We start from the raw sequence: 22,308 nt of genomic DNA on the forward strand, positions 1-22,308 counted from the left end.
GTTCAGAACCTTATTCCAAAGAACATTAGTACATTTTGTTAAAACCAGCAAAAGTCCAAGTTTAAAAGTCCCAAATTTTAAAAAACTCTAAATTAATCAAAGTCCCAGATAACTTGTTCTTAATGCTTGATATAACAGCGGATGATATCCTTTTCCAGAAAACCAAATATGCTCACCAGATAACCATGCCAATTGTGACAGTTGGCATACAGCGCAAGCGGCCCAGCCAGTAACCTCAATGGATCCTCCTGTGTATCTTCAGCCGTGTCCCAAACATGTGTGAGAAACAAGAGAGAAGCCTCTATGGCATAGTATGTTTAATCTCCTCACCACAAAGTGCTCAACAGACACGTTTTCATACACCGTGACCCAACACCTTTGCTCTCCTCTTCATACAGGCACTGCAACACATAGCCTCTTACCAGATAACATGGCTGACCAATAAGACCAGCGTAAGCGCTTTGGTGAAACCACCTTGTATCTGTTTTTGCAGTTCTAAAACTTTCCTCAGCCCTTTAAACTTTAAACAGAGACTAGCATAGCGTAATACCGTTTTTATTCCAGTTAAAATTGATTAAAAGTGCACTCACAAGATTCGTATTAAAATGCGCATATCACAAGGAACATCCACATGGTTCAGCGTCTTCCGCTGGGCGGAGTTAGCCACAGAGGAAGACGCTGAACCATGTGGATGTTCCTTGTGATATGCGCATTTTAATACGAATCTTGTGAGTGCACTTTTAATCAATTTTAACTGGAATAAAAACGGTATTACGCTATGCTAGTCTCTGTTTAAAGTTTAAAGGGCTGAGGAAAGTTTTGGAACTGCAAAAACAGATACAAGGTGGTTTCACCAAAGCGCTTACGCTGGTCTTATTGGTCAGCCATGTTATCTGGTAAGAGGCTATGTGTTGCAGTGCCTGTATGAAGAGGAGAGCAAAGGTGTTGGGTCACGGTGTATGAAAACGTGTCTGTTGAGCACTTTGTGGTGAGGAGATTAAACATACTATGCCATAGAGGCTTCTCTCTTGTTTCTCACACATGTTTGGGACACGGCTGAAGATACACAGGAGGATCCATTGAGGTTACTGGCTGGGCCGCTTGCGCTGTATGCCAACTGTCACAATTGGCATGGTTATCTGGTGAGCATATTTGGTTTTCTGGAAAAGGATATCATCCGCTGTTATATCAAGCATTAAGAACAAGTTATCTGGGACTTTCTGATTAATTTAGAGTTTTTTAAAATTTGGGACTTTTAAACTTGGACTTTCGCTGGTTTCACAAAATGTACTAATGTTCTTTGGAATAAGGTTCTGAACCAATCCAATCTCTGAACACAACCTAGAGGCTGTGGAGAAAGGTTTGAGACGGTGTTTCAATTTAGGTCTTGCATACTAGGCCAACCAATATTGCAGGGTTACCATTTATTTTTGGATGTCTAGTGTTAGATTTTAACCAGTTAGAAGGCTTTTTATGGCATAATCATCTACCACAAGTCCTGTTGAGCGCTAACATCATTGTAATATAAAAGTGCACCTGATTGGCTGCATTTCGAGCTGTGTACATTTGGTATTATATCTGCACCCAAGCCAGAATTCTTTACACATAAATACATGAGGAGTAGCAATCCTCAATGAGATGCAAAGGGCAGGAATGGAAGTACTGTACACCTGTATCGGGAACTGGAGAGTCAATGGCTTTGTCAACAAAGGGCTATGTTCCAGGGTCAACATCCAGGACTCTTTGCTGCATGGACCTTGATTAGTGCAATCATTTGCAGAAAAATACAAAGGCATGGCCCCTACTTTCCAAAGCAACTGGATTGGCTAAATGAATTCATAAACGTCTCCCCGAGAATAACTAAATGAAGAACATGAAATGTAAAACTGGACACACTTTGTCCTGTAACGAGCTGCAGCAGCCTTATTGCCAATGTTTGGTTGTCTAAGGCTTCATTCACAACGCACATAAAAATGTTCTGTTTATCGGAACTGAACGGAATCAATCAGAACAGGTGCAGACTGATCCTATGCAAAGCAATAGGATTCGATCACATCGGTCTGACAAGCGGAACTTAAGTTTGGGTCCTGCACTATTTTTCTTGATTGGCTGGAAGAAGCAGATGGCTCCATAGGCCATTGTAATCAATGCAAGCTTATGAGAATGGGTGGTGTCCATTCTTAATAGGCTGCACGCTGCGTACATTTCACAAAATACTCACTTTCTGCCGTCCATTCGGGTGCCGGAATAAATGCCGGTATACCAATCCCAGCCCCATCAGGTTCCCATTGATTTGCAATAGACAAATGAGAATCGTCCCTGCCCAGGGAGGACTTTCATTGGTTCTCTAAGTAGTGGCCCAATGAAAATCCTCCATGGTGCTCATGGAGGATTCCCACTGGTCTTTAGCAAACCAATGGGAGCCCAATGCTTCTGATGGGACTCTGGGATTGGTATACTGACCTTTCCAGCATGTAGAGGTCCCGGACAGCGGCAGAGGAATGTGACCGGTGTCGGTGCGAAAAGGGAACAGATGGAAACTGATGAAAAATAGATGCCATTGTAAGAAACTGATCCATTGAAACAGAAAACCGGAACCGTTTTTCATCCAGTGCAGTGTGAATCTAGCCTATTCTAGTTTTGTGCTTGCAACAAACAACATACAGATGCCAGAGACAACTGGATAAAATATCACACCATTCCAAAGACAGACGCTTTCTATATGCATTCTATACCTAAACTAGCAGAAGCACAAAAAACCCCTTCTCTGCACCATACAAGCATGGTACAGCAATCCAAACCTACCACCTTACCAGTATGTGTATGAAAAGTCCAGCAAGCTCACAACCGCTTTCTGTTGTCATTGCTTTCGTCATAGTCTACCAAAACCCCAAAATATTAAATATATAGCTTTAATTAAATACACAATAAATGAGCTTTGCAATGTTATCTCATAATGAGCATACACTTTTTTTTTTTTTTTCTCTCTCGCATAAATGTAATGTTGTATCGTAATTGGCAATTACAATGCAAAATCGTTAATTTATTATGTCATCATAATCAGGAACTGTAACTTTGTGCCAACTTAAGCATTCAATAGAAAATCCCCTATAGATGCTCTCATCCCCAAATTGCTAAGTATGTTAAGAACGTGAGTATGCCAAAAAATCTTTTTCAACAATACCTTGTAGTTTTCAGGATAATTCATTTTGAAAATGCAACGGAAAATGCTTGTTAAACTGACATTTTTCCTTTTGCATTTTTAAAATCGATTTTCTCAAAAAGTACAAGGTCTTTTTTTTTTTTTTAAATTTAAACTTCTTTACACTATTCCCCTTAACATAGTCCCTGTATGGGGACTTTGCCATTCACCGTTGGCACGAAATTGTGTGAAAATAATGCAAAATTACAAATGGATTACATGAAATCAAATGAATTTTCAAATCGTAATTAAATACGACCGTAATTGCAAAAATTACACAATTTTGCATAATCGTAATTCGCATATTATGATCATCACTATTCTGTATTGCAAATCTTCAGTCATTTATGGCCACAGTAACTGACATGTCACCGCCATCTCCACAACGTCTCCTGGACACTTTCATTGAAGAAGGCCTATGAAACATTTCAGAGAGGCAGATGTACTGCTTCCTGTGTCACTTGCAAAAATAAATCACTGCTTCCTATGTCACTTGCAAAAATAAATCTCTCACAGAAACTTTTTAGTCATTATTTACATAACCTATACAAAGTGTTCCTGCATTAAATATTCTAAATCTATTTTAAGACTTCATACAAGCTACGATTTCCTACGATGCACCAGAAGACAATCAGCACAGTATCCAATCGCAGAACTAGTTTTACCAGTTTTAAGTTATTTACTGGGCTTGTCGCTACGTAATATCATCCCACTATGCAACTGAACGAAGCCGTTCTAATTCTGTTTCCTATATTGCTTATGTACAGTTTAAAAAGTTGATATCAATGTGGGGTACAAATAACATTAAGTGTAAGCTAAGTCAATCGCAAGCACTTTTTGGAAAGCACAGAGACCGATATACTGAGGCATCCATGGGATGGTGGTAATCGGGAGACCATAACCCAATCCTTCAAAACCAGCCTGGACATGGAGGCAAAGGTTTCAACGTTTGCTTGGGTCTAATAAGAATATTGTTGGGGTGTCTAAAAATTATATACTGAAATGGTTAACAAAAATTGTCACGGTTTTCTCTTATCCAGCTTATGGCACATTCAAGGAAATATTAAACACATCAAAATGTTTTTTCCTTGGTAGGGTGTTTTTTTTTTTTTTTTTTTTTTTTTAGACATTTCTGTTTTTGTTTTACAAAGGACCAGTACGGTTGGACTTGGGGAGAAATCTTGGCACAATGTAGTGATTGCATAAGTAATTGCAGTGCAAGAGAATCACGGCGTCTGGCTTCCCATAAAATGGAGAATCCTCTTTAAAATTGGCATTCTAACACTCAAATCTCGACCTAGGCTCCGGGGTACCTGACGGAACTACGTCACACCTCCCACAACCTCAGATCAACCGGATCTAATAACTTGACCACCAAAGAATCTAACTAAAAACCTTTGGAGCATTCTGCAATGCAGCTCCTAACCTTTGGAATGCCTTGCCCCAACCAATCAAGACAGTTCCAACCCTGGAGGTGTTTCAATCAAAACTAAACCGCCACCTGTTTACTCATTTATGATCACATACCTTTTTCCACTGTAACACATCACTATGTACTGAACTGAGACAAACTTATGTGATTTGCATCCTGCATTTTTACAAATGTTGTGTTGTTCTTTGACTTACAATACGTCATGTGCTTCAAACCCAGCAACACACTGAGGGAGAAACTTGAGAATCCAAAGACAAGCAAAGCAATTTTGGCATGCAGTCCAAGAAACTGAGTTGGTCAAAGATCTGTATGATGGGAAGATCTTGCTACCCATGAGTAGGCACATGGCTGAGCATGGAAGGGCAAATTCTGCAGGTTGAGAATTTGTGGTCTACTTACGCCTCAAACATAATGTAGAATGCACGCTCGAGGTTTGTGAGGTGCACATTCTGCCCCCCCCCCAAAAAAAATGGTTTGTTACAGGAGGAGCACTAGAGACTGTCAACCTGGAATAATTGTCTAAATAGGGGAGGGAATTTTCAACACCATTATATCATCATAATACAACAATATGAATGCAGCTACTGATTACTTGTATCAGACCACTTTCAAGCTGCAAACAAATGTTACAAACTTTCAAACTGCAACAAAATGTTATCAATTTAAAAAAATGGCATGTCCGTCATAATTTTCGGTTTAGGAAAACTAAACGCCGATCATCTGCATACTGATTGTCTATTAGCTAGGCCATTTGTTAGCTGGAGCAAGAGGATTACCTGCATAAATAACTGTCTGTGTATTTACTTCACCTATTAAAACTGAAAAAGTTGTTTGGTCGTAATGATGAAACATTTTCTACAGCACAAAAATGTGTCTGCTCACGGATTGTTGTTGCTTAAAGAATTTGGTTTGGTGCATGGGAGGGTTGCAAGCACTTGAAGGAGATTATTTTTTGAGAATTCCAAGAGTCTCGCAGGGTCACACATCATCTCCAGCTCAGAGTTTTTTTGTAAATCGGGCTCATAGGCTTCCAAGATTTTCTTCTCCAATACACTTTATAGGAGAAATGCTTGAATCGGGAAGTCACAAATGGTCCTTCTCCCTTGGGAATCCAAAGAATGACGACTGCTCTGGTGGCACCAAATTCACTTCAAGAATACGGAGTCAACACAATTCAAAAAAGAGAAGCCAAAGTAGGCTTTTGTAAACCATTTTTTTTAAAAACCTGCAACATGCAAACAAATCCCGAGTGCTTATAGCCAGGAGAGTGTGTTTTTGACAATCCTGGTAGATTTTGCAACTGGCTTCTCGTAAATTTCCATGTCAACAAGATCATCAGGACTAGATATGTTCCACAAATGTACCATTGAATTTTATTAGGATTGTAACCCAGACATCTGTTACACTGATATTGATCAGCCACAGGCAGATCTATCATCCTTTTATTATGAAAGGTCCAGGAACTGTAAGTCCATATAATATTCTCCAAGTACCGGCAACATCTGTTGGAGGTGTTACCATATTGATGGATTCACGATTTCCATGGTCCATAATAGCAATGTGCTTTATTATTCAACATGCCACAAAGAAGATATAATCTGTCAGCATTAATTGGCACTTAACTTTTTAAGTATTATTACCAGAACTAACCCTATCCACTATTCTAAAACCACCACAGGGAACATAGTTCGTCCTAGGAGACGCAACTGTCGTGTGCAGGCTTGAACTGTTATACATTCATTACAGCATGGAACCCTCTTCCGCTGGAGAGCTCCATTACGAGGTGACCCTTTTTAGCATTTGTGAGAAGATGCAGTGAGCAAGTCACATTAAAAAAATAGTAAATATTACTGCGAGACCGGCTCATAGACTAACTCAGAATCTTTTTCTTAGTATTTTTGCCTTTCCTGTACACGGTCCTCATGATGTCTGAAGTCAGAAACTTTGGAATGAGGGATGGTGAAAAACCATACTAAAGCACAAGTCGAAATTAATCAGATTTCAGTTGTTCAGAGCAAACCTGAAGTGAAAGTAAACTGATGTGATAAATAATTTGTATCTATAGTCCTAAACATAAATTGGACTTTTCTGGAGACCCTTAGTCTTATTTTGGTTTAAAAGTCAAAATAGGTATGTTTCGACCTTCTCATGGACGAGGGATAGTGTTATGTTCTACTCAGCTCTTATACAGACAAATCTTTAACTGTTGATCTTCCCCGCTCTCAGATGTTTTTCTCAGCTAAACGGGAGTTTAGCAACTTCTAATTATCAGAGAGTTACGCTAAAGTCCGACTAATAGAAAATTGGCATTTAGAGCCCAGGAATCTCACCCGAAGACCCCTTTCACACATAAGAGAATTTGTGTGCGATTTGGGTTTTTGCAAAAGTGCATTCACCGCACATGTAATGCAAGTCAATGGCACTATATGTCAATCGTGTTGTGTAATTATTATTATTTTTTTCCTCAATGCTAATTTTCTGCTGAAAAATTAATCATGCATGTATGCTTTTGTCGAATGGACCTGAAATGAAAATCAAATCAGATTTTGGAGTTAAATGGATACAATCTCATATGAGTTCATTGGTAGGCACGAAAAATCACATTCTGAAAATATGCATAAAAGACGTGCCATATTTATTTCCTTTTAACCTCCCTGACGTTCAATTTCCCCAGGATTTCTGTGCCAAAAGTGATCCAATTAATTTTCATAACCTTTTTTCCTGTAACTTGCCAAAATGTGTCAAGCAAGGGTCTCTTATACAGTGCAGGAGAGTATTAACGTGTATGCACGGCAATACTGTTCACAGCAGGTTTTGTACTGTGCATAACTGTCAATACCGCTAGGGAGGTTAAGCAATACCAGTTGCCTGGCTAACCTGCAGACCCTCTGCCTCTAATACTTTTTAGCCATAGACCCTGAACAAGCATGCAGCAGATCCAGGGGTTTATGACATTTGTCAGATCTGAGAAGATTAGCTGCATACTTGTTTCTGGTGTTATTCAGGCAGTACTGCAGACAAGATCAGCAGGGCTGCCAGGCAACTGGTATTGTGTAAAAGGAAATAAATATGGCAGCCTCCATATTGTTCTCACTTCAGTTGTCCTTTTTAAAATGAAGCAAACGTGGCATGATATAAACCTATTCACATATGATACTAGCTCTACTAAGAAATTGTGTAGTCTCTTTCTGTTTTCCAGTATAGGAAGAGTTAAATCAAATCTTGAGTTGTTGACTACGCGAAAGAGCTTCTATTTGACCAACTTGGTCCAACTTAGTCCTGTTTTTATTTATTTTTTGTCCTGTTTCCATATAACATAATTCCATCCTAATGCAATGCATGACAGCTGCAGCAAAGATTCCCTGTCCATTCTTAAAGCTCTTCTTTACTACTCGCATTTTTAAAACCTAATCTCATTTCTTTAAATAACTTTTTTGTCTACATTTTCTCCCAGGTGATATTTTCACATCTGGTCAATAAAATGCCTTTAAACCATCAGCAAGCAAGAAGATACTCATAATTTTGACAACACATTTTCATCTACTTTTTGTTACCTTTTTAATTGCAGAGTACTGAAAAGTTATTTTAAACAGAAGCTGAAAAAAGTATCTCCTAGGAGGAAACGTAAGCGAAAAAGGCCCCAATGCAAATAACTTTTTCTCCTACAGTAGGTGAGATTTTCACAACTTGCCATAAAATACATTTTAAATCACCAGTAAGCAAGAAAATACGCCAAATAATTTTTATAGCACTTTAACCTCAACTGTTTGGTACTTTTTAAGGTGCTGAATGTTGTATTTAACCACTTCACCCCTAACGGACGAGCAATTTTCACCTTTCAGTGCTCATCCCTTTCATTTGCCAATAGCTTAATCACTACTAATCACAATGAAATGATCTACATCTTGTTCTTTTCACCACCAATTAAGCTTTTTGGGGTGATTTGTTTTCAGTAATAACTTTATTTTCTATGCATTTTAAAGGGGAAAAATAAGGAAACAATGAAAAAGATACACTATTTCTCCAATTTCATCCCCAATTTTAATATAAACACTACTACTGTGCATAAAACCCACACATTTTATCTGCCTATTTGTCCTGGTTATCACAAGATTTTAATTATGTCCCTAGTACAAAATATATTATTTGGAAGTAAAGGTGTATTTTTTTCCTATGGTGGGTTTTTTTTTCACTGTCACGCGCGCGGGAACGCGCATGAGCGCGTGCACCTGCATGCGCACAGCGGCAGCAGCACTGTTTGACTTATAAAAACGTCCTGGAGCTGTTAAGAGGCTCTAGCAGATGTTTTTATAAGTCTGCTTGTCATTAAGTGGTTAAACAAATTTTAAATACAAGATGAAAACCTATCACCTAGGTGTAAACTCAGGAGAAAATGTTAATTACATTTTAAGCAGTTGAAAGTATTGCAGCAATGGAGGGAAGAAAGTGCCGTAGGAATTTGAGAAACCAGGGGCTTTACAACCGAGTACCCAAGGCAAGAATAGCTCTACATATCCATCTGTCTAATTGCTTTCCATCTAAAACATACCTGGTAGATCAGGCGAAGTTCTACGGCCTGGTGGCCACCTTTTTTTTTTTTTCCGAACAGGACCATTTAAAAAAACTCTTCAATAGCATTTGGCTAGAAATTACATTTGTGCAGAAGAATCCAAAATATACATCTCTGTATACATTTCATGAAGCCAGTCAAAATAAATGATTTCCACGCAAAATATACATTCTATAACTTAAGTTTGTAGGCCTCAAATAAACTGTATACTTCTATCTTTTACAAATAATTTACAGTGAAAAAAAAGAAAATTGAAAACTCTATGCACAACTTTTACAACTCATTATAAATATATCTGCCTTTCAATGCAATATCAAAGCAAGTTAAGCAAGTAGTGGAATTACAAACACTGCTTGTTGGCTAGATCTGCCGATCTGCATTGATCCCAAACTCTGGGTCCTCTCAAGCAAGAAGGCGTTGTTGAAAGGTTACAGTCAGTAGAAGGTCCATCGGTGAAGAGACCTTGTTTCGATTTCCGCTCCTTCAGATGAAGTCTGACATCGTTTGCTTGTGTTATAAAAGAGTTCGCAGCGCTGCTGTACTCGTATAGCAAAGGATAAAACTTTCTAAGAGTTAGAAAGAAAGAATGTCTGTAAAGGCCTCTGGTTGTCTTCACTGCAGGCCGAAACCTTCTGAATTGGAAATGGCAATGGTCAGCTTCTGCTTTAATTCTTTCTTTGTTTTGTAAGGGGGTAGACACAGCTGGTTGAAGCAGGTATGTGCTATTGGCAACCTAGAGAAAGCAAATGCATACATGGAATGGTTGTTTGTTTTATTCAGAGTTAGATCAAATGGCAATATCCTGAAGGCATCTCTGTAGCTGCTGTTTTGGGACAGAGTAAGATTCTCCTGGCAACTTTAAAGTACTTTAAAATTGGAGGGGGGGTTATTGTGCATGAACGGCTTTGGCTTACTGTGCATCTGCAGCCATACTCACTCAGACACAGTACGGCCTAGCTGATGTTTGAAGAGGCACCAATCAGATTTCAGGCAAGCCCATGTCAGATATGACAAGTCTGACATTTCTGTGAGCAGCAACGGGGGACCGGCGGACACTGTGGGATGCCTCTACAGGATCCAGAGGCTCCACTCTTATTAGGTAAGTTTTTTTATTTTGAACCACGCTTTGGCTTGGGTATGCTTTAAGGTGAATCGCCAGGATTTTAAGCGTGAGGCTATAGCACACACTATAGGAGAAATTCGTCCGAGGCAGCCAATGATAACCACCTTTGCCGAGAGTCTAGCATGTGGGCAGCAGTCCCTGTTGCACCCAGAATCCTTGGCCAATGATCAGTAGGGTTGATTGGAACAGCAGAATTCTGAATTCATCGGAATTCCGAGTTCAGAAAGTAAATACAACATTTTGTGTTCTGAGTTTCATGCTTCCAATGCACTTTTCATTGAAATCAATGACACAGACTTTCACAGTTAATAGTAGAGCCCCCATACCCATTGCCACCAGATTTGCCATATATTTTATGGAAATTAGTAGGAACATGGTAAACAAATACTTCTGGTGCCAAATAGGCATAGGTAGCCCCTGAGTCCTGCACTGCAGCGGCTGAGAACGCGACAATTGGCCAACAAGAACCCGAAATACAGGCTAAACTTAGAGGCTGCCTATGCCCATAGTGGCATAATCAAGATGTTTGTCGGAAATCCACGGTCCATTGCAACCATGCTAGAGGTGGTGTGTGAAAAATCAGGGACATAAGTACCCCCTTGAACACCATGTTGCCAAGTACAGGAAGGGAGAGGAGCAGAGATTGCTTCATTCTAGAATTAAGCCTAAAGCAACTATCCCTCACACAGCATGCTCTTTTACCAGTTAGTTGATGTTTCAGTCTTTGAAATCTTGAAATTCAAGTCCGCCATCCCTCCCACTGGCACTCTATCACTTCCTGTGGCAAAATGAAGTACTTTCTTTTGGAGATCAAGGGGAAATCCAAGAACGACATCCCAAAAATGCCTGCGTGAGAAATATTCATATTAAGACAACAGTTTTTTTTTAACTCCATTTTTTTTCTTTTAATGTATTAATTGTTGCCAATCTGATAAGCCATGAAACCTAGGCCAATCCCACTCAAATATTACAAACTTCAAAATCTTGAGCAAATATAACATGTATGCATTGCTAAGGAAGGTGAAAATGAAGGTATAACTTAGGAATTGGGTTCAGTAGAGCAGATAATCAGCCAGGAAATGAAGGTAAAAAGGTAACTTAGTAACGTTACTAGCAAAAAGGCAAAGAAAAGGGAGTAGAGCTGACATTCGGTGAGTACAGAACAGGTAGCTATGGTTTCCAGTACACGTCGAACATAGGGCCCCACACACAGGCTTATCGCCTGCACACAATTTGATCCCCCCCCCTCCACACACACAATTTTAGCCCAACATTTTAAAATCGAAATCTCTTCCATAGTTTCGTACATAGTTTGTTTGGGTGAAAAACAAAAAAAAAGCAAAACGCATCAATCCATCAGGCTCAACCAGATATAAAAAAAAATTGTTGTCCTGAACCCGAACATATCCCAGTTGACCCAGGTGAAGGTAGAAAAACCTTTACAGATTTGGGACAATGGGGTTGATTCACTATCCCTATAGCTCCCCTTACTACACGCTTAGCGTGTCTTATCAGAGTTAATGTGCCTTATCAGAGTTAGTGTGCCTTATCAGAGTAGCATTGTGAGCGCTACACACTTATGCCTGCAAATTGGCAATGACGAGAGCTCCACTCGTCCTACCCTGATCTCCTGCGGGTCCAATCACTTTAAAGTATATGCCAATTAGCAGGCATAAGTGTGTAGCGCTAGCTATGCTACTCTGATGAGGCATATCAACTCGGATAAGGCTTGTTAACTCTGATAAGGCACACTAAGCATGCAGTAAGGCCTCTTTCACACCAAGACGTTGCGTTTTAGGGGACGTTAAGGTCGCATAAAGTGCCCCTAATGCAACGCATGGTGGTGTTGAAGTTGGACGTCAGATTGAGCGCGTTATGCTGCTCTTGGTGTTCTATCTATACTGATAGAACAGCCGCTCCAGGACAGTGATGGGAAGTCCGGATCTTTTCAAGGATTCGGATGATTCGAATCAGATCATTGAAAAGATCCGGATCTTTGAACCGAATCATTTGAATCATTTAACTAGGGAAGCAGTCTGGGGGTGAAATGACTAGCAGGACACGACTTTCCCTGAATGCACTGTACATTCTGTATGTTCTTGTTTCTTCCAGACAGACATCCACTGTGAACCGAATCATTCATTGTGATGATCCGGATGATTCAACTCACAAAAAAGATCCGGATCAAATGAACGATTCATACATGATCCGGACAGCACTACAAGTCCAGGTTATGTCACCACAGTGCAGTGAATATTAATTAGCCATGTGGCTAGTCACTGAGCATGTGCAAACAGTCTAACGCAGCTAAAGCCCAGTATAAAGCACAGCATGCTGCACTTTCATTCAACGTGGAACCTTACAATGTAACGCCACGTGGGCACTGTGAACAGCACGTTGATTTTTCATTACTGTGAGTTAGGCTGCGTTACAGGCTGCTCTAGCGTGGGACTTTAACGTCCCACTGTGAAAGCAGCCTAAGGGGAGCTATAGTGATAGTTAATCAACCCCAATTAGCCTTAAAAGAGAAAAATTCCTTCCCAACTCCATATGGCAGTCCAGATAAATCCCTGGATCAACTCTGCCTGAAATTACCTGGTAATTTATAGCCATGGATCTCCTTCAATGCAAGGAAAGTATCTAAGCCTTCTTTAAATGCAGATATAGAGTTTGCCATAACTACTTCCTTATTTTAAACATTCTTACTCTAAAGAATCCCTTTAAGGCAAAGCTTTTTTTTCTCCATACATAGATCCTGTCCCCTTGTCATTGTAAAAGCCATGGACGCTAAGCTCATCTGCCAAACTTTTATATTGCCCTCTGGTGTATTAATACATGTTAATCAGGTCACCTATTATTCATGTTTATTCCAAGCGAAATAAGCCCAGTTTGTCAAACCTTTCTCGGTAAGTGAGAACTTCCATCCCTCTGATTATTTGTTGCCTGTCTTTTTATCCGTTCTAGAAGGTCAATGTCCTTTTCTATAGTGAGGTGCCCAAAACTGTATCCCAAACTCCAGATGTGGCCTCACAAGTGATTTAAACAAAAGTGAGAAGTATACTAGCATCTCAAGATTTTATTTATTTCCGGTTTTATGCATCCCATAGTTTGGTTGCTTTAGCTACCACTTCTTGGCATTATATATGGTAACTTTATCCACCAGTATTCCCAAGTCCTTCTAAAAGTCTGATGTTCCCAGATGTATGCCATTTATTTTATATTGTGCTTTGCCATTGGTACGTCCAAGGTGCATGACTTTATCCACATTAAAGTTAATCTGCCCTATGTTCAGTCCCTGTACTTGTTCCGCTCTGAGCTGCAGATTTCTGTCCTGAGCCTGACTCGCTAAGGAGGTTAAAAGCTATATGCATCTTTTATCAACCTTTCCAGACTCCAATAAAAAACCTTTTTATACTGCACTTTTATTAGCTCTTGTATTATGACAGAAGGGAGGACGTGGGAAAGACGGATGCTTAATTACAAACACAGGAACTAGTCAGGAAAATAAAACGCTAAGGACAAAATGTAGTGCAGGCTACAAAACAAATCAATATTTCTGAAACAAAGGGAGAAATTGGATGGAGTCAGGTGATCAGTAGAGATGTCGCGAACCTCCGATTTTCGGTTCGCAAACCTCCGTGAAAGGTTCGGTTTGCGAAAAAGTTTGCGAACCGCAATACACTTCAATGGGGAGGCGAACTTTGTAAAAAAGAAAAAATTCTGACACCTAGAAAAGTGATGGAAAACATGTTTCAAAGGCTCTAATACCTGGAGGCAGACATGATTGAGTGAAATACACATCACTGCTGGAGGAAATCGTCCAAGCTAGGTCCTTATACCATTTGACTCAGTTGTCTGCCTACACTAATTAGTTATGGGACAGCTGCTACACACTCTGCTAGGGAGATTTTAATTAGCCTGTTTGTGGCTCCCTCCTCCCACCTTCCTCCTCCCTCCTCCCCTTCTACCTATTCCCTCCTCCCTCCTACCAGAGGGAGGAGGGTCTCATCTGCCAGGGAATTCCAGTATTTCAAAAACCAGCTTATATACCATGATAGGGATTTGAACCCAGGCCTCAGTGTATGGTAGGCAACTAACATATCCATTGTACCACCAACACTACTAGCTGAAAGTAGCTGAAAGTAGCCTAGCATGTACCATTTATGCTTAATGCAAGAGAAAAATTAGACAAGGCAAATAACATTTATATCACACTTTTCTCCTGGCAGACTCAAAGCACCAGAGCTGCAGCCACTAGAGCACACTCTATAGGCAGTAGCACAGATATGTAGAGAGACATGGCCTTGTATTTTGTGTTCAACAGTTGTCAAGAGAAAAATTAGACAAGATAGCAGTGTTAGGAAGACTTGCCTAAGGTCTCCGACTGAATAGGTGCTGGCTTACTGAACAGACAGAGACGAGATTCGAACTCTGGTCTCCTGTGTCAGAGGCAGAGCCATTCACCATTACACCATGCAGCCACTGCCATGCAGCAAATTTTCTAGCATTGTAGGAACTGGTGAGTTTCGGGCCCCTAGGCCGAAGAGGTCATAGCCTAGGGTCACAAAAACCTGTTTATTTGGGCAATTTCAATGGTGGCAATTCTGAGGTACATAAATCGCAGCCATGGCCATTAGCAACGTCTGAATCTCACGAAATGTCTCATGCAGGTAGAAGACATATTGTTAGACTTGGAATCCAAAGATGTGTTCCATACATCTCTGTAAACCAGAGTTACAGGGGTCTAAAATTGGTAAAATCCCCTATAGGCTTTCATTGGGCCTCCTATTTACAGTTCCAAAATCTCACATCTTTTCAAAGGGCAATTGCTCAGCAGTGGCAAATTTTCTAGCATTGTAGGAACTGTTAGGGGGATCATAACTGGTGAGTTTCGGGCCCCTAGGCCGAAGAGGTCATAGCCTAGGGTGACAAAAACCTGTTTATTTGGGCTATTTCAATGGTAGTGATGCTGACGTACATAAATCGCAGCCATGGCCGTTAGCAACGTCTGAATTTCACGAAATGTCTCATGCAGGTAGAAGACATATTGTTAGACTTGGATTCCAAAGATGGGGTCTCTACATCTCTGCAAACCAGAGTTATAGGGCTCCAAAATTGGTAAAATCCCCCATAGGCTTTCATTGGGCCTACTATTTACCGTTCCAAAATCTCACACCATTTCAAAGGGCAATGGCTCAGCAGTGGCAAAACTCACCAGTCATGATCCCCCTAAGAGTCCCTACAATGCTAGAAAATTTGGTACTGCTGAGCCATTGCCCTTTGAAAAGATGTGAGATTTTGGAAAGTGAAATAGGGAGCCAATGAAAGCCTATGGGGGATTTTACCAATTTTGGACCCCTGTAACTCTGGTTTGCAGAGATGTAGGGACCCCATCTTTGGAATCCAAGTCTAACAATATGTCTTCTACCTGCATGAGACATTTTGTGAAATTCAGACGTTGCTAACGGCCATGGCTGCGATTTATGTACGTCAGCATCACTACCATTGAAATTGCCCAAATAAACAGGTTTTTGTGACCCTAGGCTATGACCTCTTTGGCCTAGGGGCCCGAAACTCACCAGTCATGTTCCCCCTAAGGGTCCCTACAATGTTAGAAAATTTGCCACTGCTGAGCAATTGCCCTTTGAAAAGATGTGAGATTTTGGAAAGTGAAATAGGGAGCCAATAAAAGCCTATGGGGGATTTTACCAATTTTGGACCCCTGTAACTCTGGTTTGCACAGATGTATGGAACTCATCTTTGGAGCCCAAGTCTAACAATATGTCTTCTACCTGCATGAGACATTTCGTGAAATTCAGACGTTGCTAACGGCCATGGCTGCGATTTATGTTCGTCAGCATCACTACCATTGAAATTGCCCAAATAAACAGGTTTTTTTGACCCTAGGCTATGACCTTTTCGGCCTAGGGGCCCGAAACTCACCAGTTATGATCCCCCTAACAGTTCCTACAATGCTAGAAAATTTGCTGCATGGCAGTGGCTGCATGGTGTAATGGTGAATGGCTCTACCTCTGACACAGGAGACCAGAGTTCGAATCTCGTCTCTGTCTGTTCAGTAAGCCAGCACCTATTCAGTAGGAGACCTTAGGCAAGTCTTCCTAACACTGCTATCTTGTCTAATTTTTCTCTTGACAACTGTTGAACACAAAATACAAGGCCATGTCTGGCTACATATCTGTGCTACTGCCTATAGAGTGTGCTCTAGTGGCTGCAGCTCTGGTGCTTTGAGTCTGCCAGGAGAAAAGTGTGATATAAATGTTATTTGTCTTGTCTAATTTTTCTCTTGCATTAAGCATAAATGGTACATGCTAGGCTACTTTCAGCTACTTTAAGTTAGTAGTGTTGGTGGTACAATGGATATGTTAGTTGCCTACCATACACTGAGGCCTGGGTTCAAATCCCTATCATGGTATATAAAGCTGGTTTTTGAAATACTGGAATTCCCTGGCAGATGAGACCCTCCTACCTCCGGTAGGAGGGAATAGGTAGAAGGGGAGAAGGGAGGTGGGAGGAGGGAGGTAGCCACAAACAGGCTAATAAAAAATCTCCCTAGCAGAGTGTGTAGCAGCTGTCCCTTAACTAATTAGTGAAGGCAGTATAAGGACCTTACTTGGAGGAGGGAGGGGGGGTGGGCCTCCAGCATTGAGAGCAGTGTGTATGGCAATAATGTGTCTGCTGGCTGTAATATAAGGAGTCAAAGTTTTGCTCAATAGAGCTTTATGGGGCGAATCGAACTTTCAGGAAAGTTAGCGTTTTGGTAGGCGAACGTGAATCCCCGAAGTTCACCTGGAACCGTTCGCCGGCGAACAGTTCGCGACATCTCTAGTGATCAGGTCTGTGCTCACAATGTAAGATGATTGGTGCACAGCGTCACCTGCTCAACTGGCTGATGATGGATTAGGAGGAGCAGGGCTGTATTTCTAGAAGGGTCACAAAGGCCCAAGTCTTGGGTAGCAGCTGGACATGGCAATGGGACTGTTTAATATGGAAGAGGAGGCAACAAACAGGGAGTAACACATGGAAGAGGAGGCAGCAAACAGGGAGTAACACATGGAAGAGGGGAGCTATTACCATGGGGAGCTGTACATGAAAGAGAGGGACTCCTGTACATGGATATAACCCAAAGAAGAGAAGCTGCTGCACATGGAAGGGAGTAACAAGAAAGTTGGCCTGGGGGGCAGTATTGTTTATGTGCAATGTAGAAATATTTCACATAATAGGATTAAAAAAACATGGTCTAGAGCCCTTTAACAACCATATTATTATTATAAAACGATACCATAAGCAGACTGGTTTGGTATTTCACCCTTGTGAGGGAAATGGGAGCTGGTTATATTCCACTCATGTGATGAGCCCCTGTGTTCTACGGACAGATCCAGCCTCCTTTGTGCATTTTTGTGGCCAAATGACAACAGAATAACAGTCTGTGTGACTGGTTGAGAATAGAGCGTTTATATTATTTTGCACACCATTTTTTTTAAAGATTTTACAAACCTTGGGCTTGATTCACTAAACCGTGATAACTCATAGCTCACACCTTACTTAAAGCTCACACCACCTCAAAGCTCACACCACCTTAACCACTTGAGGACCCACCCTTTACCCCCCCTTAAGGACCAGCGCTGGTTTGAGTGATCTGTGCTGGGTGGGCTCTGCAGCCCCCAGCACAGATCAGGGTGCAGGCAGGGAGATCAGATTGCCCCCCTTTTTTCCCCCCTATGGGGATGATGTGCTGGGGGGGTCTGATCTCTCCTGCCTGCTGTGGGTGGCGGGGGGGGCACCTCAAAGCCCCCCTCCGCGGCGAAATCCTCCCCCTCCCTCTCCTACCTGGCCCCCTCCTGGAGATCCTGCTGCACAGGACGCTATCCGTCCTGTGCAGCCAGTGACAGGCTGTCTCCTGTCACATGGCGGCGATCCCCGGCCGCTGATTGGCCGGGGATCGCCGATCTGCCTTACGGCGCTGCTGCGCAGCAGCGCCGTACAAATGTAAACAAAGCGGATTATTTCCGCTTGTGTTTACATCTAGCCTGCGAGCCGCCATCGGCGGCCCGCAGGCTATTCACGGAGCCCCCCGCCGTGATTTGACAGGAAGCAGCCGCTCGTACGAGCGGCTGCTTCCTGATTAATTAGGCTGCAGCTGGCGACGCAGTACTGCGTCGCTGGTCCTGCAGCTGCCACTTTGCCGACGCACGTTATGAGTGTGCGGTCGGCAAGTGGTTAAAGATCACACCACCTCAAAGATCACACCACCTCAAAGATCACACCACCTCAAAGATCACACCACCTCAAAGATCACACCACCTCAAAGATCACACCACCTCAAAGATCACACCACCTCAAAGATCACACCACCTCAAAGATCACACCTTACCAAAGCGAACACGCCTTATCAGAGTAGCATAGCAAGCGCTACGAACGTATGCCTGCTAACTGGCAATGGCACTCATCCTATCCTGAGAACCTGCGGGTTTGTAGCGCTCGCTATGATACTCTGATAAGGCGCGTTAACTTTGATAAAATGTGATGTCTTTAATAAGGTGTGATATCTTTTCATAAGGTGTCATATCTTTGATAAGGTGTTATATTTGAGTTATCACGGTTTAGTGAATTAAGCCCCTTATGTGAAGAAATCGAACTGACCTGATTGTGAGATCTGTTTTTTGATATCCATCATACTGCGTATTCTTCTGGAGCGCATGCATGTCTAGCTCTGGGTTGCCACAAACTAGAATCTCTACTTCTTCTGGCCGAAGTAACTAAAAAATTGAAAAAAAATGTATCAGTAAATATTGCCTTTATAATAAACCTCAGCCTTTGAGCTTTGCACAATGTAAGATTCCCAGTTTACGGACCATTATAACGAAAATTGTAAAATTTAAAACACATATAACTAATATAACTAAGGACCCTGCACACCAAATAGCGTTTTTGTGGTAGTTTTTTAAAAAGCACCTCAACTGACTTGCATTAAAATTGTGTTTTTTAAAAAAAAATCGTGATCACAGAAATTTTGCCGCGATTTAAATGTAAGTCAATCGAGGTGTTTTTAAAACAAGGAAAACTACCCCAAAAACGCAATTCGGTGTGACAGCGCCATTTTGAAGTAATTTTTCTCCTATGTAGCTGTCACTTTCAATAGGTAGAATAAATCTGTAGTAGAAATATGACATATTGGAAATATTTTATTGTAGTAATTATATAGCGCTGACATATTACACAGCGCTGTACAGTCTTATCACGAACTGTCCCTCAGAGGGGCTCACAATCTAGTCCCTACCATAGTCATAGGTATGTATTGTGTAGTGTATGTACGTATCGTGGGCTAGGGCCAATTTTAGGGGGAAGCGAATTAACTTATCTGTATGTTTTTGGGATGCGAGAGGAAACCGGAGTACCTGGAGGAAACCCACACAGGGAGAACATACAAACTCATTGCAGATGTTGACCTGGCTGGGATTGGAAGTGGGAACCCAGCGCTGCAAGGTGAGAGCGCTAACCACTACACCACCGTGTTGCCCACCACTATGCCACCATGCTGCCCAGCAAAAATGAATGTTCACTTTAAAGGGACTCCGAGCAGTGCAGTAACTATGGAAAGATGCATGTCATTTTAAAGCTCTCTTTCTCCTCTTTCCAATGATATATAAACCACCGCCCTACGTCTTTTAGTTTTCACTATTTTCACGCTTGAAATTGCCGCGGCCGCGATTTCGATCGCGAAAATAGAGAAAATTAAAAGGCGTAGGGCAACGATTTAGGTGTCGTCAGAAAGAGGAGAAAGAGAGCTTTAAAATGATATCCATCAAGCCATAGTTATATTGTATCACACAGGACGACACTTTCCCCAGTGTCAGCAGCTCCATTCTGCTGAATGCAGCTGCTGACTTTGACAAAAAGTCGCCCTGTGTAATACAATATAACTATGGAAAGATGGATATCATTTTAAAGCTCTCTTTCTCCTCTTTCTGACGACACCTAAATCGTCACCCTACGCCTTTTAGTTTTCTCTATTTTCGCGATCGAAATCGCGGCCACGGCAATTTCAATCGCGAAAATAGCGAAAACTAAAAGGCGTAGGGCGGCGGTTTATATATCATTGGAAAGAGGAGAAAGAGAGCTTTAAAATGATGTGCATCTTTCCATAGTTTCTGCACTGCTCGGAGTCCCTTTAACGGCCTGGAGTGGTACTCTACTACTGAACAGATGATAAGGCTCCTTACACACTGCGTCAATTAAGTCTATGGTACATTCACATTGGCGCATCAGCAGTCCTTTGGGTTCCGTCAGAATAATGTAAGGCATGCTGTGCGTTTACCAGACGTGGGTTGAAGAAGGCAACATATCCGGCACTGCTGTCTGTTGCAAACTGTGGCGTTACATGCAGCAGGGACACACAAATGAACAGTCTCAGATCCTACCGTACATCAGGTGGGGAGGGCAACACAGTGGACGCTGGAGCCTGACGGCCATTTCGCACGAGCGTGCTTCTTTCAAGGCTAATCTGCAGAGCTGGATGGGACCATTTCCAGTTTGACTTTTTGGTGGACCAGCTGCATGACGTGGCTTCCTGCTACCTGTATTTCGGCGTGCACGCTTGCTCTGCTAGGACGTATCCTAGGATACCAGAGCACTTGTGTTTCTACTCACTGCAGCTGTGGTTTGTGTATTCACTCGTCATACAGTTTATTAACGCTGCTGCTGCTGCTGGTGGGGGCAAAGTGTATTACAGCTTCACTTCACAAGGCAGGCTGCATCTGAACGACCAAATGCATGGATGTGCTGCAGAGCCTAAATGTAGGCAGGTTACACAACTTGCATTCAAACCAGATGCAAAAAAATGGAGGATGTTGGCTTCCAAAAACAGTTTGCACGCAGTGTTCCATACTAGACCTAGTGATCTATGCCTTGTGAAGTGCTGCCACCTCCTCCTGCTGTATAGAAATGTAAGTTTACATATGGCTAGCTGCATTCATGTGCTTTTTCAGTTTGAATTCCGTTTTTGATCTGAGTTTTGGGCTTAGACTGAGAATAGTTTGCATCTGTTTTGAATACAAGGTGTGCATTTTTAGCCTCTAGGTGGCTCTGTACAACTCTGTTGCTAGTCATTTCAGGAGCAGCCTAATCAGGAGCGCTGCCAATTTCTCCCTGTATTACAGTTTCAGTTTACCAGACAACATGCGCTGTTACAGTGGCAGTGAAGCATACTTTCAATGTATTGTACGCTTCACTATATGTGTCATTGTATGCTTCATATCACACTCCTAACATGCAAAGCAAATGTTCAATGGTTGCGCATAAAGTAAAAAGCGACTAAGGGCAGAGACACACTGCAGAGCACTTTTCAATCTGTTTCAGTTTATAAAAACCTGCTCCCTTTGACTTGCATTAAAACTGTAGCAACATTTTCTGCATTTTTTTGAAAAATGGGAGTGTGTATTAAAGAGACTCCGTAACAAAAATTACAATGTTTTTTCTACAATCCTACAAGTTACTAAACCTGTTCTAATGTGCTCTGGCTTACTGCAGCACTTTCTACTATCATTGTCTCTGTAATAAATCAATGTATCTTTCCCCTGTCAGACCTGTCGCCCTGTGTCTGGAAGGCTGCCAACTCTTCTGTGCTGGTCTGTTTATGTACACCACTTTCCAGGCACTCTGTGCACATTTCAGTGTGCATGTTATTTACATAAGCCAGCAGCTTCTCTGCTATCTTATCAGTGATAGAAGAGAGCTGGATAAAAATCCTCCTCTGTTATAGGCTGTGAAAGGAGCTGGGCTGACACATACAGAGGAATTACAGACAGGAAGAAAGGATCAGCCTCACAGCCTGTCACTAGTATTCAGTGCATGAGAGCTCAGCTGCAGGGGACAGAAGGTAAACACACAAGTGATCTCTTGAGATACAAAAGGAAGGGTGTATACAGCCTGCTTGTGTATGGATGTATTTTCTATGTGTGGAC

At 41.7% G+C, this 22,308-nt stretch overlaps 1 protein-coding gene and 1 long non-coding RNA gene across 7 annotated transcripts in view; one reads left to right on the forward strand and one right to left on the reverse strand.

The window, feature by feature from the left end:
- Positions 1-22,308, forward strand: part of LOC137534238 (uncharacterized) — a 372,799-nt gene that overhangs the window by 113,960 nt on the left and 236,531 nt on the right. The gene's annotated exons all lie outside the window — the stretch shown is intronic.
- HECTD2 (HECT domain E3 ubiquitin protein ligase 2) overlaps positions 1-22,308 on the reverse strand; it is a 146,176-nt gene that overhangs the window by 2,091 nt on the left and 121,777 nt on the right. The window contains exons 19-21 of the mRNA XM_068255639.1: positions 18,989-19,104; positions 11,030-11,173; positions 1,537-9,937 (exon numbers count right to left, since the gene is read on the reverse strand). Coding sequence (XP_068111740.1) covers positions 9,817-9,937; positions 11,030-11,173; positions 18,989-19,104 — 381 coding nt within the window. The 3' untranslated portion in view covers positions 1,537-9,816. The remainder of the gene's footprint in view (positions 1-1,536; positions 9,938-11,029; positions 11,174-18,988; positions 19,105-22,308) is intronic.

This window comes from Hyperolius riggenbachi, chromosome 10 (genome assembly GCF_040937935.1).
Source record: "Hyperolius riggenbachi isolate aHypRig1 chromosome 10, aHypRig1.pri, whole genome shotgun sequence".
NCBI classification, from domain to species: domain Eukaryota; kingdom Metazoa; phylum Chordata; class Amphibia; order Anura; family Hyperoliidae; genus Hyperolius; species Hyperolius riggenbachi.